Source organism: Sphaerodactylus townsendi, linkage group LG05 (assembly GCF_021028975.2).
Source record: "Sphaerodactylus townsendi isolate TG3544 linkage group LG05, MPM_Stown_v2.3, whole genome shotgun sequence".
In the NCBI taxonomy this organism is placed as follows: Eukaryota; Metazoa; Chordata; class Lepidosauria; order Squamata; family Sphaerodactylidae; genus Sphaerodactylus; species Sphaerodactylus townsendi.
Window position 1 is genome coordinate 15857231 of NC_059429.1, and position 16965 is coordinate 15874195.

A 16965-nucleotide genomic window follows, 5' to 3' on the forward strand; every position below is an offset into this window, starting at 1 on the left:
GTTTCCCCGAATATAAGACATCCCCGGAAAATAAGACGTAGTAGAGGTTTTGCTGAAGTGTGAAATATAAGGCATCCCCCAAAAGTAAGACGTAGCAAAGTTTTTGTTTGGAAGCATGCCTGACGAACAGACTACAGAAATATAAGACATCCCCTGAAAATAAGACATAGCGAATCTTTGAGAGCAAAAATTAATATAAGACACTGTCTTATATTCGGGGAAACACGGTATGTAGTGCAAGAAAAAATGAAGAGATTGTGTCTTTTCTTTAAACTTCTAGATGGGGATGACCAATTTGCAATTTTGCTGTGTGAAAAGAGTATCTCGTCTGAGACTGACTTCCGCACATGCAGAATAATGCACTTTCAATCCACTTTGCAGCTGGGTTTTACTGTGTGGAATAGCAAAATCCACTTGCAAACCATTGTGAAAGGGGATTGAAAGTGCATTATTCTGTACGTGCAGATGGGGCTTGTACTGTACCACTTGTTTCTCCCCTGGACTTACACAACTTCCCGATGCCCACTATTAAAGACCCCACATGTAGCAAGAAACCCACTGCAGAGTCAGGCCTGACCTCACCTACCCTTTTTGTATCCTGAGCCTAGCCACTTTAGAAATTCAATACTAAAGGGGAAAAAAAACCGAACAAAAAAGGAAACAAAAACAGAAAAAAATCAAAAAGTACAGCTCCGTAAAGACAGTCAAGAGTGTAGAGTGCCATCTGGGAACTTGGATTTGGGTCTTTTCCACTGGGATTGGCTGATGCTGCACACTCACCCTTCTAAAACTCCAACATGGAAGACCTGCCGCGCATCCCTTCCTTTCCCAGCAGGGTGGGGGAATGGGGAAACATGGAAAGGGACAGGAAAGGGGCAGGGGAAAGGAAGGCAAAAGAGTTTGCTGTGCCCTTTCCGGCTAAGTGGAGGGAGGAAGCCAGAAGGGCCACCCGGTTGACTTTTTTTTCTCGGCCACGTTGTTGGCGCAAAGACGGCTGCCCAACGCAGACCTTGCTGACGAGAAGACCCATCGTGGAATTTCATGGTTCTGGGAGTTTCCTTCACAATCCAGCCCAACCTGTGTGAACTTCAGGGAGCAGCGTATGTGTGCACATGCATGCCAGTGTGTCTATAACGGTGACAACATTGGGAACCACAAGGTCAGTTTTTCCCCTTGGAAGAGTTTCCCCCCCGTTTTCCACCCTGGGGTCACACCAAGGTTACCCAAAGAATTGGGGGAGGAGTCCCTTTTCTCACGGGTTTGTTGTAAAGGTGATCGGGCAAAGCGGGGGGTGGGTGTGGCCGAGTGCTGTGCGGGGACAGGTGGAAGAGAAGACAGGTTGGACTGTATTTGTGAATCTGCTTGAGACCAGCCAGTACTCACCTTTCCGCATGCTTTTTTGCACACTTTAAAAGTTGACTGTCCAAGCCTCAAGAATGGCCCCTTTTACTGAGCTTTTGCAATGAGGTTTCTTTTAACCCTTTAGGTACCATAGACTTTGGATACATCTACTGAAATCAAGCCATTATTTAAAAGGAAAAGAAAATCCTACAAAAAGCACTTTAAAAAAGTTACATGGTAGGGTCGAAAGCTCCGTTTTATGAGGGAACAGAAAAATCTATTGCCCCTTTTGAGTTTTGTATGTATTGTCCTCCCCACTTTTTATCCACATAGTCTTTTTACTATATTTTCCGATTATCTGCATGTATAGATTCATACACTTGTCAAAATTTTGTGCACTGAGTGTCACTTTTCAATATTAGAAAGAAGCGACCCGATAACTATGGACGTGTTGCTTTTACGGCTGGGTTAGAAATAGAAATATATCCTACTTAATAGGCACAGAGATATATATATACACAAATGCATATATATCATAGAGTTGAGCATACAACTCCCCTACCCTTTGGATTTTCCCCAGGAATCCAAGTCTAATGTCTCTGGTACTTGAAGAGTTAAAGCCAGACTATTTCAAGAGCAAAAAATAATACTTTACCTTTAGTTTAATGGATTTTTTAAATTAAAACTTGGGTTTTGATGCTTGTGAGTGCCACCCTAACAGAGCAGCGAAAAGTGAAGTGAAGTGAAGGCCACTGCATGCGGACGGAGTGGGGGCCAGTCATGCACATTTGAATGTGAAAGCTGAGCCAAGGGGAAACGGGACCGGGGGGGGGGGGGGGGGGAGAGAGAACATTGCAATAAGCAGGCAGCTGAACATAGATTGGAGAAAGAGCAGAGGAGAGGGGTGGTAGCATGAAACCATGGAGAAAGAGAGACAGAAAGGCATATCTGCATAAAGCTTTTCCTGATCCTAAGTGCACGGCTTTGGTACCAAACCACAATTGGGGGCGAAGTCTTCTGAAAAAGAAGGATATGTAAGAGTCCCTTGCCAACATTGGATCTTCTAGTCTTCAAATCAATCCATGCTCATTCCACTGTAATTGTGGTGGAGGACTAAGGGTGAAGACAAATGCTGTAATTTTTAAACCATCACAGTGGATACTTCACCTGGCAGTACAAACCTACATTTTTCAAAGGAGCAAATTCAATATAAAATGGAAGAGAGGCTTATCGTCTACACCAACCAAAGTTCTTTGGAAGGAGGGAGGAACAGAAAAAAATATCGGTGGATACTAAATTGGCCAGTTGTGATTTTCTTCTCAGCTGGGATATTTCATTGTACACTCACATATCTTCAATCTCTTGCAGTGGCTCTGGGGCCACTGGGTGGTGGTGAGGACACTGGTACTAGCCAATAGACGCCCAACACCAGCACAACACACTCAAGCAACTGAGGGATTTTCCTATGCTTAACCTAGGCTTACTCTTCTGCTATAGCAGAGCAGCAACAGGAGAAAAATGGAGATAGCTTTTGAGGTAAAGCTACTTCCAGCTGTATAACAGATACTGATGTCACTTAGTTCTGCGATGCTCAAGGAACAACCCAGAATCTTTATGGTGAAAACCATAGAAATCTGGGAAGTTGCCAGAGTGCCGCAATGATGCTATGATGTCACTATGTGACCAGAAGTGGTGTTGTGCGGCATCATGTGACACAAACCCCATCCTCTACAAAGCTCCTGGAAGTTGCCAGCCATGCATCAAAGAGAGTGTCACAGAGACGTATGACGTCACTTCCAGTTACATAAGCAGTTACATGGCTTTGTGGCAAAAGCACCCCCCCTTTCCTCCCCCTGTTGGCAATCCGAGTTTAAACTGCAAGGATGCGGGAAACCTGGGCCACTAGCATTTTTGAAAATCACCCCGGATTTAAAAAAAAACACATGCATTTCAAGGGCAGCCAAAATGCTTCCAAGCCATCTTGGATGCCCTTAAAATATTACCCTAAGGCAGGGGTGGGCAATTATTTTTTCCATGGGGCCGCATAAGAAACAGAAAATATTGTGGAGGGCCGGGCCAAAAGGTAGGGCGAAGTGGCTTTTTTGGAGAGTTCCCCACGCAGAAGCCCGGGTAAGCTGGAAGTGCAACCCGGGCTTCTGCTTGGAGGCTTTCAAAAGACGTACCTCAGCTCCCCAAGCTTGCGGCAGGGGGGGCCAGTCAGGGTCATCCGGCGGGCCGGATGTGGCCCGCGGGCCGTATAATGCCCAGGTCTGCCCTAAGGTAACAATCACATCTATCTGCATAGGTTGAAATTCTGCAGGCCTTGAAGGCGCTGAAAGACTCCATTCCTGAAGGGTGCCTTGTGCAGACATGTCCGGAAAGAGAGAGAGAAGGAACAAAAAACAATGTTGGTGCAGTTTACTCAAACAAAGCACCCATGCACTCAGACAGACATGCCAGCACACGGACAAGGAGAAAGAAGAGAGAGGAAGGAAGAAAGAAAGAAAACTCGCCATGGAGTAGGCTGGGGGCGGGGGGAGAGGGAGGGAGCTGTATGGAATAGGGGCTGCATAGGGGGGGGGGAAGAAGAGACACAAAAAGCCTTCCCCAAGCTGGGGGGTCTGAGCGCCGAAGGATGCCACCAGGATCAGGGAAGAATTGAACTCGTTCCTCCAGCAGCCAGCCAGGAAAAAAACAAAAAGTGTTTTCACCACATTACAAGACCGCTGTACAAAACCCCTTCCCCCCAGGTCGTCTGGCAAAGAAACAAATCTCCCTGGATTGTTTGAAGGAGAGAAAGAGAGAGAGAGAAAGCGTTGACACCTCCGCCCTTGTTCCCGCCCCGAGCCTAGATGCTTGACACACCAAGACATTAAAAAAAAAAAAAAAACACCCAACCCTAAAAACCAGCCAAAAAACAAAACAAAACTGTAGATCTCTTCTTCGGGGCACATGCAAAGCGGCTGAAATGGGCCCAAAGAAACCAACCAGCTCTCCCCTGCCTCTCCGGTTTCTAGAGAAGCCTCTTAACGTCGGGACGCACACTTCCCATTCGGAAGGAAAGAAGGGTTAGCAGATGTGTGGTGCACCCCACTTCCACTGACATACTTTTTTTGGGGGGAAAATGAAGCCACAACAAAAAACCAGCTAGTTCCTGGCCATTTCCGGCGCCACGCTTTCTCGCTTCGGACGGGCAGAACGAGCGCATCAACAAAACAAAACGACAAAAATGGAAGGTTCTCTAAAATGTATATATGTTCCTGCATATAAAATCAAACGTTTAACAGAAAGGAAACAGAACAGGGAAAATGCAAGCGTTACAGTCTCCGAATGGACAGGAGGGCTCTGAAAAATGTTTGGGAGAGAGATGGACAGATATGGGCCTAATACAACTTGATGGCAATTATAACTTGAGAGGATGCAACACTGGAGGTGGATGGTTTTATTCAGCAAGGTTTTGTAGATGGTGGGACACTAGATTATGTCTTTCCAATGGACGCTGGCGGTGAAAATTTCTCTCAGAATTCCTTACTGGTCATGCCAACAGTTTTATTTTAAAGTCCTGTAGCTGTGTTTGTCTGCAGTAGAGCATCTAGATCAGTGGTGGTGGGAGTGAACCTATGGCACGGGTGCCAGAGGTGGCACTTGGAGCCCTCTCTGTGGGCACGTGCAAACAGAGTGCCCCCCCCCCCATCTCATCTAGGCTGGCCTGGGCCGCTGGGCTCGATTATTAGCATTAAACCTAAGACCTAGTTTTGGGGAAGCAGTGTAGGTAACCCTGATAAGCGCTGTTAAACCCCACTGATTTTCATGCGAAGAACTAAAGCGCGATCCTTTACCTGGGAGCAAGATTGGTTGCTGGCAATGGGGCTTGCTTCTGAGTAAACCCTCCTAGGGTTGTGATTCACCCGTTGGAAAAGTTGCACTGTTGATTCAAAGCAGAGCCACTGACTACCACCAAGCTTACTCCCGAGTAACACACGCCTCGGAACCAACCTTTTTTTTCCTAAACGAAAACCTCAGTATTCAGGTTAAATTGCCTTTGCGATAAACAAGTGGGTTTGGGGTTGCCATTTGGGCACTTGGTCTCGAAAAGGTTCACCATCACTGATCTAGATGAAGAAGAAGAGGAAGAGTTTGAATTTATATCCTTTCTCTCCTGTAAGGAGATTCAAAGGGGCTTACAAACCCCTGTCTCTTCCTCTCTACACAACAGTCACCTTGTGAGACAGGTGGGGCTGAGAGATCTCGGAACGAACTGTGACTAGCCTGAGGTCACCCAGCTGGAATGTAGGAGTGCGGGAACACATCTGGTTCACCAGAGATACACTTTCAAGAATAAAAGTCCCCGTTGTCAGATACCTGCACTTGGGAACACCACTGTAGTGAGGACAACTGAGAGTGGGTGGCCTGGCCATCGGGGTCTGACGGTCAACAGTCTCTGTGACTTTGGAAGAAGAAGAAGAGTTTGGATTTATATCCCCCCTTTCTCTCCTGTAGGAGACTCAAAGGGGCTGACAATCTCCTTGCCCTTCCCCCCTCACAACAAACACCCTGTGAGATGGGTGGGGCTGAGAGAGCTCCGAAGAACTGTGACTAGCCCAAGGTCACCCAGCTGGCATGTGTGGGAGTGCACAGGCTAATCTGAATTCCCCAGATAAGCCTCCACAGCTCAGGCGGCAGAGCTGGGAATCAAACCCGGTTCCTCCAGATTAGATACACGAGCTCTTAACCACCTACGCCACTGCTGCTCCTTTGCTATAAGAACTCCATTCCACAGGGCGTCAAGGAACGAATTTGGACCAGGATTATGAAAGGCACGGGGAAAAGCCTAAGTCCCTCCTCACAGTGCATCCCTGAATGAATTGGGCCCTTGTGGCACTTCAGATTGGAGTTCCCAGAAGGAAGTTCCAATGCCAGACCTCATGTAGCAGACGCCCCACATAGTTTGGGCCTCAGGTGAAGAGTAAGTTGGGTGCTTTTCCCTTGTTGAAGGGATGCTGAAGATAGCTGAATTACATGGGGGGGGGGGGGGGGGCTACAGATATAAGAACTGGCCTTTTGTGAACGCCTACCCAGGCCAGAATTGTCTTAAATGACTGGCAGCAGCTCACCTCATGGTGTCACCTTGCAAAAATTGTGTGGTTAAAATGGAAGGGTGGCGTGGTGTACTAAGTTCGTGGAGATTTACATTCCTTAAAAGAAGGGTGAGACACACATAATGATTGAAAATTATTTGTTGCACTGGCAGCACGTAGAAACATCCCTGTTTTGGATATCAATATCATCAAAACAACCCTTCAAAATTATTTTGTCTGAGAGGGCAATGGGGCAAATAGAATGTGTGCACAAACTGCGGGAATCGAACTGTCTCTCAAGTCTTATTTTTTGCGGGGGAAACCCCTGTCTGTGCCCAGGCTCAGAAAACCTGCCCTCTGACCTTCGAGGACTACAGTTCCCAGGTTCCTCTGAACGAAAACAAACAATTGCTATGCATGCACTCAAGACATGTCTGGTTCCATAGCTGAGGATGTCCGCTGAATTCTGCTCAGGAACCTGGAAACGTTTGCATCCTCCTAAGTTATAACGCTGGAGTAGCACCCAGTGGTCTAGATCACACTGCGCAAAAGCCACCAAATGAAACGGGGAAAAAATGGAAAAGGGATGGGGTGGGAGCGGGGAGAAAAATAAATCCAGCCCAAGAGAAAATAGGGCCAACGGGGAAGGAACCATGAAAAGAAGCAGCGTAAGGAGGCAGTCTAGCTGCAAAGTGGGAATCACTCCCACTTTTTAAAGGTTTCTCAGGAGATGGGAAGTGTAAGTTGGCCTTCACAGACTGGTCATCTGCCCCCAGTCAGCCACCCACCCGCCCGCCCGCCCACCCACTCTGCTCACGGCTACTCCAAACCCGTGGCCGAGTTCTTTGTATAGTAAAGATGAAAAGAGACAGAAAAACACAAAGAACAGCCTGCCACAGCCAATCATGCGGTTGGAACGGAAAAGAAAACGAAAAGGAAGAAAGGAAGGAAGGGAAGGGAAGGGAGGTGGGGGGACTGACAAAGAAACCACCTCATTTGAGGGGCAAAAAAATAAAATAAAAATAAAGCAAAAATCTGTGAAAAGCCCGGGTTGGAATATTGCCGGCCAGGGACTGGAGCCATCCCCAGGGCAACAGCAAAGGAAGACAATCCATTAAACTAAAACCAGCACTAGTTTATGTCCCATTGTCATTTCGATACAGACCCCTTAATCCCAAGTGGGCCACCGTTTTGGGGAGTGCCGAGAAGCCCCGGTCCTGGTTGGTCCCCACAAGGCTAAAGATGAACAATATAAAGGAAGTTCCGGGGAAGGAAGCGGGGAGGCAAACGCAGGGCAAACTCTTTCCCTTGAAATGATGTTGTTATTCTTATATTCATCTGTTCCCCTGCCTTGCTCATCAGCAATCACACCCTGCCCACCCCGGCCCTGGATTGAACTCCAATTTTGCTTCTTAATGGGATCAGGTGACCACGTCATATGGAACAATTCTCCCCTACAGGATGCTCAACACAGAAGGTCAACGGGATGACAAGTGGAGCTCACATGCACCTCAGATCCGGCAGGTGAAGGACTGGGGGGAGGGGGGGGACTTCCTTCACCCAGGCTGGCAAACAGGCCACGAGGTGCCTTGTCGGATGAGTTACTTAAGATGGATGACCAAGAGGGTTCGGGGGTCCACAGCATCAGCACGTTTTTCACACCACTGAAAAGGTAAGAACTTTCCCTGGAAAAGGCCGGTTCGGTTTCTGTTGAACTGGTTGTGCTTCACCACTCGGGAGAATATAACGTCAAGCCGTCATCCGTCTCAACACTGGCTGACCGTCTCCGCCCCCCTCTATCCCATGTGGACTGCGAGGACTGAATGCATTGCAGGAGCACAGATGAGCCTCAGATTAAGCACCGCTCAATAAAACAAATGAGCCCCTTCCCCCTCCCCACTTCCCTAACCCGACTCTACCCCCGCCCTTGCACAACCGCCCCCTCACCATTCCAGGCCTCGGCGCCCAACTTCTGAAAGCGCTCCCTGACTGCAATCCCCTGTGAGAATTCTGGGAAAGGAGAGAGACACCTACTAGACTGCAGGGTGCGCTCCCTGACCTCCGGGGTGTAGGCCCCAAGGCCCAAAGCCGAGCGAGCGGCCAGCTGGAAGATATACTCTGTGTTGGGTTTCAGGTCTCGCACAGTGAACGAAGATGTGGGGTCAAAGGTCTTCGAAACCTGCAGAGCGGGTGGGGGGGTGCGCGACACACAAAAAAGGGGCATGAACAGGCCAGATAAACCTCTTTGTCCAGTTTCATGTTCATAGTTGTAATGGGATTCTACCCACTGAGAAAGGGGAGGTTGTCATTTACTAGGGGTTTCCCCCGCCCCATCTGGGGTGCTCACCTCCTTCTGGGTCTCCCCTTTGTACACAAGCTCGTACTTCACAATCATATCCTGGCGGGGAGGACTCCATGTCAACAAAATAGTACTCTCAGATTTGGCTTCTGCTCGGAAATTCATTGGTTGTCCAGGAACTAATGGAAGGGACAAGAAAAATCCAGAATACGTTATAGATTAAAAAGGGGAAGAAGTCAAGAGGGCTGGTGAGTCCTGATAACATCACGCCAAGAAGGTCTCCCCACACAACCCAACCTGGCCTGTAACACAGAATACTGCACAATAATGTTAAGACAACAAGGTATGCTGGGTGTTCAGACAATACAAACCTGACCTTCTCGGCTGAAGCTGTGTTATTTCTGGTTGTTTCCCCACTTACCATCTGCTGCGCGCTACTCTCGCCAAGTAGCGCGGGGTCCCGCGGCACTCCCCACTAAAGGGGCGGCAACAATGCAGCCGCCCTGACGCTGCCGCTCTCGCGCCCCCTCAGCGCGCATCATTCCTGGTGCTCCTCAAAAATAAGCCATGAAGAGCCGGCGGGGTCATGGGGAAGCCGGAGGCGTACGCCAGAAATAGACGACTTACGATGAGAGTAGCGCGCAGCAAAGGTGGTCGATGGTAACTGGGGAAACGACCTCTGTTAGTGGCCATAGAACTGATATTTAAAGGCGGGACATGTATGAAAATGCATCCTGTCTGCAGAAGACATTTCTATCTAGCCAATGAATGTGATAGGATACAACCAACTAACTGGCTTTGGAGCAGTTCTCAGTTTATGGAAGCCTGAATTGCGAACAGAGCGAAACGTGAACTAGTCTCTCTCCACTTCTTCTTTTCTAAGTCAAATATTAAGCAGCATAGCGTCACTGAGATGCCCAAGAAACTGGTGCTGGTTCTCTGGGTGGGTGTCCAGTATTTGGGTTATTAGGACAGATTAATTGCCTAGAGATTTAAAAGTTCTGGAAATTTTGAAGCTATGGATCACCAGTGGTGGGATTCAGCAGGTTCGCACCACTTCGGCAGAACCAGTTGTTAAAATGGTGCTTGTAAACAGCCAGTTGTTAAATTATTTGAATCCCACCACCGGAACTGGGTGTTAAATTACCTGAATCCCACTGGAACCTGTTGTTAAATTATCTGAAGCCCACCACCAGAACCAGTTGTTAAATTATTTGAATCCCACCACTGGTCAAAAACCATTGTTTGCCTCCAGGAAATTTTTTTAATATATGCAGAACTTACTGTAACATCAAACCTAAACATCTCTTACTGACTGCGCAATACAAAATGCATTATTTACAACTTGATCAGCATGTAAACTTTTACTATTTGACATATTTAAGGGATTTAAAGGTATGCATATGATTTTCTGTAACAAAAACTGCAAGTATACACACTACTCCAGAAAGTTGCAAAGTGCTGTAACTGAAAATTTTTGCCATCTGAGAAGCATCAAAAAAAAAGTAGAACGTAGAAAGCAAATTTGGTAGCAAACAAAAGCAGGCATTTGGACATTTTCTCAGAGATTTTCTCAGAGTCACAATAGGAAAGACAACACCATGACTAAATGTGTGAATAGTTCAACAGTGGAATCGGCTGAAGAGGCTGCTGGACAACGTGTCAGGGATGCTCTGATTCTGCACTGAGCAGGGGGTTGGACTAGATGGCTTGCAAGACCCCTCCCAACTCTATGATTTTAAGATAGGATTCTATGTTTGGCTATTAAGGTGAACTTTATAATGTCAAAAAACCTGACCCCTTTAATAACATACTATCATCAGACACATTATAGCATATTAACTGTCACCAAAATTATTTACATTTAAGCAGGATTTTTTTAAAAAATATATTATGCAGGTATGAGGTTTTCCCCCTCTAAGTGTTCTTCAAAATTTCCTAGTTTTTCCCTGTGGAAAAAAAAAACCCGATAAAGCCCTCAGACATTTTTCATGCTTTAAATTTAGAAGTAATGAAATGCTTTTTGAGACAAGGTTTTTCTTACTCAAAAGAAAATCATAGGAGGATTTTTCAGTAGTCCATATTTTTACTCAGTGAAAACCCTTGACAAGATACGTTTCAAAAGAGGAAACATTTCATCAGAGATGCCCCCCCCCCCCCCAATTTTGTATTGGAAAAATGGGGAAAAGACTCCTTTCTCTAGAACAGGGGTCTGCAACCTGTGGCTCTCCAGATGTTCATGGACTACAAATCCCATCAGCCCCTGCCAGCATGGCCATACTGGCAGGGGATGAGATTTGTTGTCCATGAACATCTGGAGAGCCGCAGGTTGCAGACCCCTGCTCTAGAAAGACTCCCTCACATCTTTAGCCATCCTATTTATTGTGGGGGCAGAGGAGTAACCATGGTTTGGCAAGAGGAAAGTGTCGAGAGTTTGCCAGAGCCCTTTATTTCTGCCACCATGGAAAAAAAGACATATAACAACAAAAACAAGAACATCACACATTAAGGCCGTTTTTTAATTCTCTTCTCTAGAGCTCCCGGGCGGTCTATGGAGACTCCGACTTGGTTTTGAGTCAGCTAAGGACAAAAATGTCTGTTTCCCCCTGCCCTCCCCCCCCCCCCACTCCTCTCTAATTTATTAGGCTATATAGTCTCAGAATTTTTCACAGGAACAGTGTACGGGGGGGACTTCTTCCACTTACTGAGTCCCCTTTCAATGTACATTGAAACCATTTAATGCCTTCCTACAGCAGCTCACTTAAATGACTGTGTTTCCCAAGGTTTATTCAGAAAGAGGCTTTAACTTCCAATCTTCGGTCTGCATCCTTATCATAACATTATCACAGTAAGAACCGTAATTTGGAAATTGTTTCAGAGGAATGACTGGGTTTCAGAGGGGTAGAGTGTCTGCTCTGAATGCAGAATATCACACGTTCAACCTCTAGCATCTCCAGACTTGTGGGGGCATCTCATTTTTCCTGCATCCTCCTCTCCAACCGTTTCTTTTTTTCCTTTCCCTGGAATCCTCAAAGTCTCACTCCTTTTCCTGCTTCATTCTATTCTTCCAATCTGCCAGTAAACCTACTTTTACCTGCCCACGCCTTCGATTTCCCCTCCTTCCCTCCCCTGTGACTCTCCTGGCAGCCTTCCCCTGGGACAGACATGTGACAGCACCCACAACTGAGCCAGGCCCAGTTGTATAGTGGCAACTGCCACCAGGCCAAGTTGGGTGAGACATGAGTCTTTGATGCTCACTGCCAAGACTGTCCCCAGAGAGTCCTCCTCCATCAGGGGACTTGGAACGGGAGAGGGACAAGATCTTTCCCAGTGCTGCTGTGGCCTCCAAGGGTTCCTAGCTATAGCTTTGCTGAAACCAAAGCTTAGAAGGCCCAGCAATATTGTTTTTGGTTGCTTAGCAACCTCCAAAATGACCACTGAGACCTCAGTGAGCATTGTTTTCTTAAAGCTATTGGTACAGATTCTATTATTTGGGGGAATTTTAATCCCCCCCATGTATTTTTTTTTGTTAAAATTTTAAAGATTTTTTTTGCAAACTTGGGGACTTTTTTCCAGGTTTGTAGAACAATTCCCTTTGCCTGTCCCTCGCTCCGTTGAACGGATCTCTTGATCCACACTCTAGGGCCTGGCTCAGAATTAAATATATGATGTGAATGATTCATGAGAGGAACTATTCTGTAGTACAACAAAAACCAATTCTTCCCATACTGTGGGTCAGATACACAATAACAGTAACGATTATAATAATCTGTCATTACAAACCTTTGAGAACTCAAGCCTGAGCACCATACAAAAGAAATTTCAATATTTAGAGTGGGTTTTGAAACTGAAATATTCAGTGGGCACTAGAACTTTCGTTTACTGACTGTTATACAATAATTTCTTGGCTTCTGGGTGTCTGCATGTGTGTATGAATGAACATATGGACAACCATTCCACAGAAATCCAGAATGTATCGAATTGGGCATAGAATTTAGCTTCCTAAAAATCCTAGTTTTCATTTTAAAAATATTAAATCAGTAAAATTCTAGTGTCCTATCCTGGAAGGCCCAGCTAGGTTGATGTTGTCAGATCTCAGAAGCTAAGCAGGGTCAGCCCTGGTTAAGATTTAAATGGGAGACATCTAAGGAAGTTCAGGGTCACCATGCAGAGCCAGACAATGGCAAAACACCTCTGTTCATCTCTTGCCTTGAAAAACTTCCGGGTCACTGTACGTCAGCTGAGATTTGATGGCACTTTACACACACAAAAGATTCTAGCCCAGGGGTCTGCAACCTGTGGCTCTCCAGCTGTTCATGGACTACAAATCCCATCAGCCCCTGCCAGCATGGCCAATTGGCTAATGGGAATTGGGGCTAATGGGAATTGTAGTCCATGAACAGCTGGAGAGCCACAGGTTGTAGACCCCCTGGGCTAGAATCTTGGGTGTGTGTAAAGTGCCATCAAATCTTATGGACTACAGTTCCCATTAGCCCCTGCCAGCATGGCCAATTGGCTAATGGGAATTGGGGCTAACGGGAATTGTAGTCCATGAACAGCTGGAGAGCCACAGGTTGCAGACACCTGTTCTAGCCTGATAGTGTATGAGGCAACTCTTGGTGGTAGCACAGGAGTTGGACGAAAGAAGGTATGCCCTGTATTAATTACTCTGACCTGTCTTCTGACTAGCAAAACCAGAATAAATTAGTTCATCCTGCTCAAAGACTGCAATAATGCAAATTTACTGATAAACAGTGAATAATTTTTTTTCTTTAAAGCACCAAAACTCACACAGACTTGGTGATTTCTGCACTGCAAAGGAAGCCATGTCCCTCTTAACACTCCAGCAAAGGGGTTTCCATAACCGAACAAACGTAATAGTCAAGCCCTGTGGAGCAGCTTGCGAAATACAACCCACCATATAGGTACAATATACCCTATATATACTAGGAATCAGGTGTGCTGCAAGCATCCTTGACGGTACCTGTCTCCAAGGACTCACCTCCTTGCTGTGTTTTCACCTGGATGGGATCTGAGAGAGGCCCATCTCCTACCGAAGTGAAAGCCAAGACTCGCACGGTGTACGTTTCCCCCTCCAGAAGGCTGCTCACTGTAGTCAGGAGGCTGTCGTCCACGTTATGTTTCTGCCAGTTACTGACAGGCTGATCCGGCTCCATGGTGTAGTAGACCCGGTAGCCTCGGATCTGCCCGTTCGGTTCCTCGGGTTCATCCCACTGGATGATCATGGTGGAGGAACTCAGCATTCGACCTTGAACATTCCGGGGGGCGCTAGCCGGGGCCTGTTCTCCAGTTCTGGTCACTACAGGTTCGCTTGGGGGGCCCTGCCCGATAGTGTTCACGGCCGACACCCAAATCTCATATTCTGAGTTGGGGCTGAGCCCCCCGATACTGTAGCGTGTGGTAGTGATGTCCTCTTTGATTTGGTACGGACCATCCTGGCTCTTTGATTTGTACTCAATGACGTAGTAAGACACGGGATCGGGATTCCCCGAGTCCCACGTGATTGTGATGCTGGTTGCGGTGGTCTCGGTCACCACGGGAGTCCCCGGTGCCTTGGGGAGCGCTGAGAAAAATTGGGAAGCATTAGCTTAAACACAACTGCATACCACCATATGTTAACATTGCACATAATTGGCTAGTTAGAGCGCCAGGAGCCAGCAGCCTGGGTGCCGATTGTGATGCGGCTGATTGGGGAAGAGCCGCCAAGATATTCTGAACCTAGTTACACATACTTTATTATCCTCCTTAAACTGCTCCATCAAAAAGAGAAAGTGTTCAAGCTCGGCATCTGGAATCGTTAATGCGAGCTCGGAGCTAAAAAGGAAACCACTCGCAAGCAAGTGTGCCGGGAGGGGAAGCCACATGGTATGAAAACGGCCAGGTAGAAACAGAACTGAACTGCCGCTTCCATCTTGGGCTGACTCTGCAACAGGAAATATCCAGAGAAGTTGGGTCTCCATGCTGAACTGCTTTTACCGAGAGGGAATCTGTCCCAGTGTTCAGCTATAAACTACCCTCTGGTAACTCAAGCCTGTTAGATTTGGTCTTCCCTCGGAACCATCAGAGAGCAAATCCATGCCCGGTCCCATGTGCCAGCTCTCATAGGCGTAGCTGCCATGGGACGGGGTGGGAACCAGCGCCCCAGGCAGCTGCCATTCAGGTCACATGGGGGGAGGAAAATGCCCCCCCATCCCTCGTCCTTCGCCCCTTACCCTGCCAGGCCCTGTTGGTGGCTAAAGTAAGTGGAAGGTGGGGGCAGGGCGTGGGGGGAGCGGAAAACTCGGAGTCTGCCCCGGGCTCCATTTTCCCTAGCTACGCCACTGCCAACTCTTCAGGCACATTAAAAAAATGGTCTCCCCCTCAGTCTTTTCTTTTCCAGATTAAAAATATCTGGCTTATTCCATGTAGTGCCCACGGACACCGTGACTCCTTGGCAGTAGTCCCCTTGTTGCTTCCCAAGCTCCTCAGAAAGAGGGTGGAGCCACTGTAAGGCTCCCCACACTCAAATGAAATACTTAGCCAAGGCTGCAAAGCGAGGAGGGAAGTGCTGCATTTGGCTCTATCTAGCAGCCATTTTAGTATTTGGCACTTCATTCCTGCGGCAGCCATTTTGAGGTGGTGCTCTCCACTCTCTCTCAAAATCCCATTGGTGCTCACAGGCTCAAAAAGGTTGGGCACCCCTGGTTTCACCTCTCCTCATAAACTAACCAAACCACCTAATGTGTCCAGTCGTTTGCCTGTGTTCACTAATGCTGGCACACATCCACACAATGCCTGTTACCTTGGCTTGATCCTTCACACTCAGCCATCCTAAACCTTTGTGCTCCCCTGAACAATTCTACTTTACCTCTCAGAACGTTGTAAGGCTCTATGTGCGATCTCTTGATGCCTCTCATGTCTGTTACCAATGCCCCTCACCCAGACCCAGACCAAACATCCACTCAAAACACCACAACTTGCTTGGCTCCATGGGTCCCCAGGCTGCAGGGCCCCAGGAACCTCGCCGTCTAGCCCCGCCCTCCAGGGTACCTGGCCCTCTCCCACAGGCCCACAGATGAAGAGAAAGAAGAACAGTGGGCTTTTATACCCCGTCTACCAAAAGGGACAGAATCGCTTTCCCTTGTCCTCCCCACAACAGACACCTTTTAGGATAGGTCAGGCTGAGAGAGTTCTAAGAGAACTGTGACTAGTCACTAGCCTAAACAGGCTTCTTGTGGAAGAGCGGGGAATCGAACCTGGTTCTCCACATTAGAGTCTGCCATTCTCCTGTTCTTTTACGTATGTATTATTTATGCCACCATTCTTTCTTCCCACCACCTAGAATTCCATTCCAGAACATCTGCCCAGTGCTACCATTCCTCCACACATCCCAGCTTCTCTTTCTACCTGCACATCTCTCTTCAGGACTATCATTACTGAAGCTCTACCATCTTTTTCCGTGGGTCCCCTCCTCATTCAAATGGTTCCACCCATTCTCCCTTCCTGAGCACCTCTGAGGTTTTCTTTCAAACCTCTCTTCAAAACCTACCTTTTCTTTGAAACATCTTTGAAACTTTGCCTCCCTTCCAAACAAAGCTGAAATGAGGTACATCCTTTCTGTATATCTTATTGCTTCCTCTGTTTTGAAGTTTAGATGTAGTTCCCTGGGTCAAGGGCTTTTATGTTTGCCCTAAAAAATCTCACACAATAAAACACACACACACTCACATACAAAAACCCACCCACACGCAGACCCCTACCCATGCTGGTGAACATACTAGATCATATAGTTACATGAAAAACAGGCATGAAACAGACATGCGTTTAAACAAGAGCAAATGCAGTTGGTTATTAGATCATGCATATATAGATGATTCATTGTCAACAGACCGCATGGCTCGCAGGGTGTCAATACTGCTCTTAGAAACAGCTGGGCAGTCTTAATCACATACACAAATGTGCCCCATGACTTGTTAGCAGCACAAGCACGTGCAAAAACAGCAATTTGTGCTTCTAAAACACATACACACAAAAGTGTCAGGAGCATGCTGGCGGGATGCTCAGTGGTAGAAGAATGCCCAAGAATTCTTGCAAAAGGAATCTCCAGGCATCCAAGACAAAACAGCCCAAAATCAGAAGAAAAGTGCTTTAGATCAACAGACTTGGACAGAGGGAAGGAAACCCACGGGGTCAAAAGGGCTGGGCATGCAGGCAAGTAGACATCCAAACAGGGTGGAACAGAGAAGG

The 16965-nt window shown here is 47.2% G+C and overlaps 1 protein-coding gene across 1 annotated transcript in view; it reads right to left on the bottom strand.

Annotated features, from left to right (window-relative positions):
* Positions 1-16965, bottom strand: part of PTPRS (protein tyrosine phosphatase receptor type S) — a 362151-nt gene that overhangs the window by 105526 nt on the left and 239660 nt on the right. Inside the window, 3 exon segments of the mRNA XM_048496069.1 lie at positions 8454-8598; positions 8767-8897; positions 13721-14302. Coding sequence (XP_048352026.1) covers positions 8454-8598; positions 8767-8897; positions 13721-14302 — 858 coding nt within the window.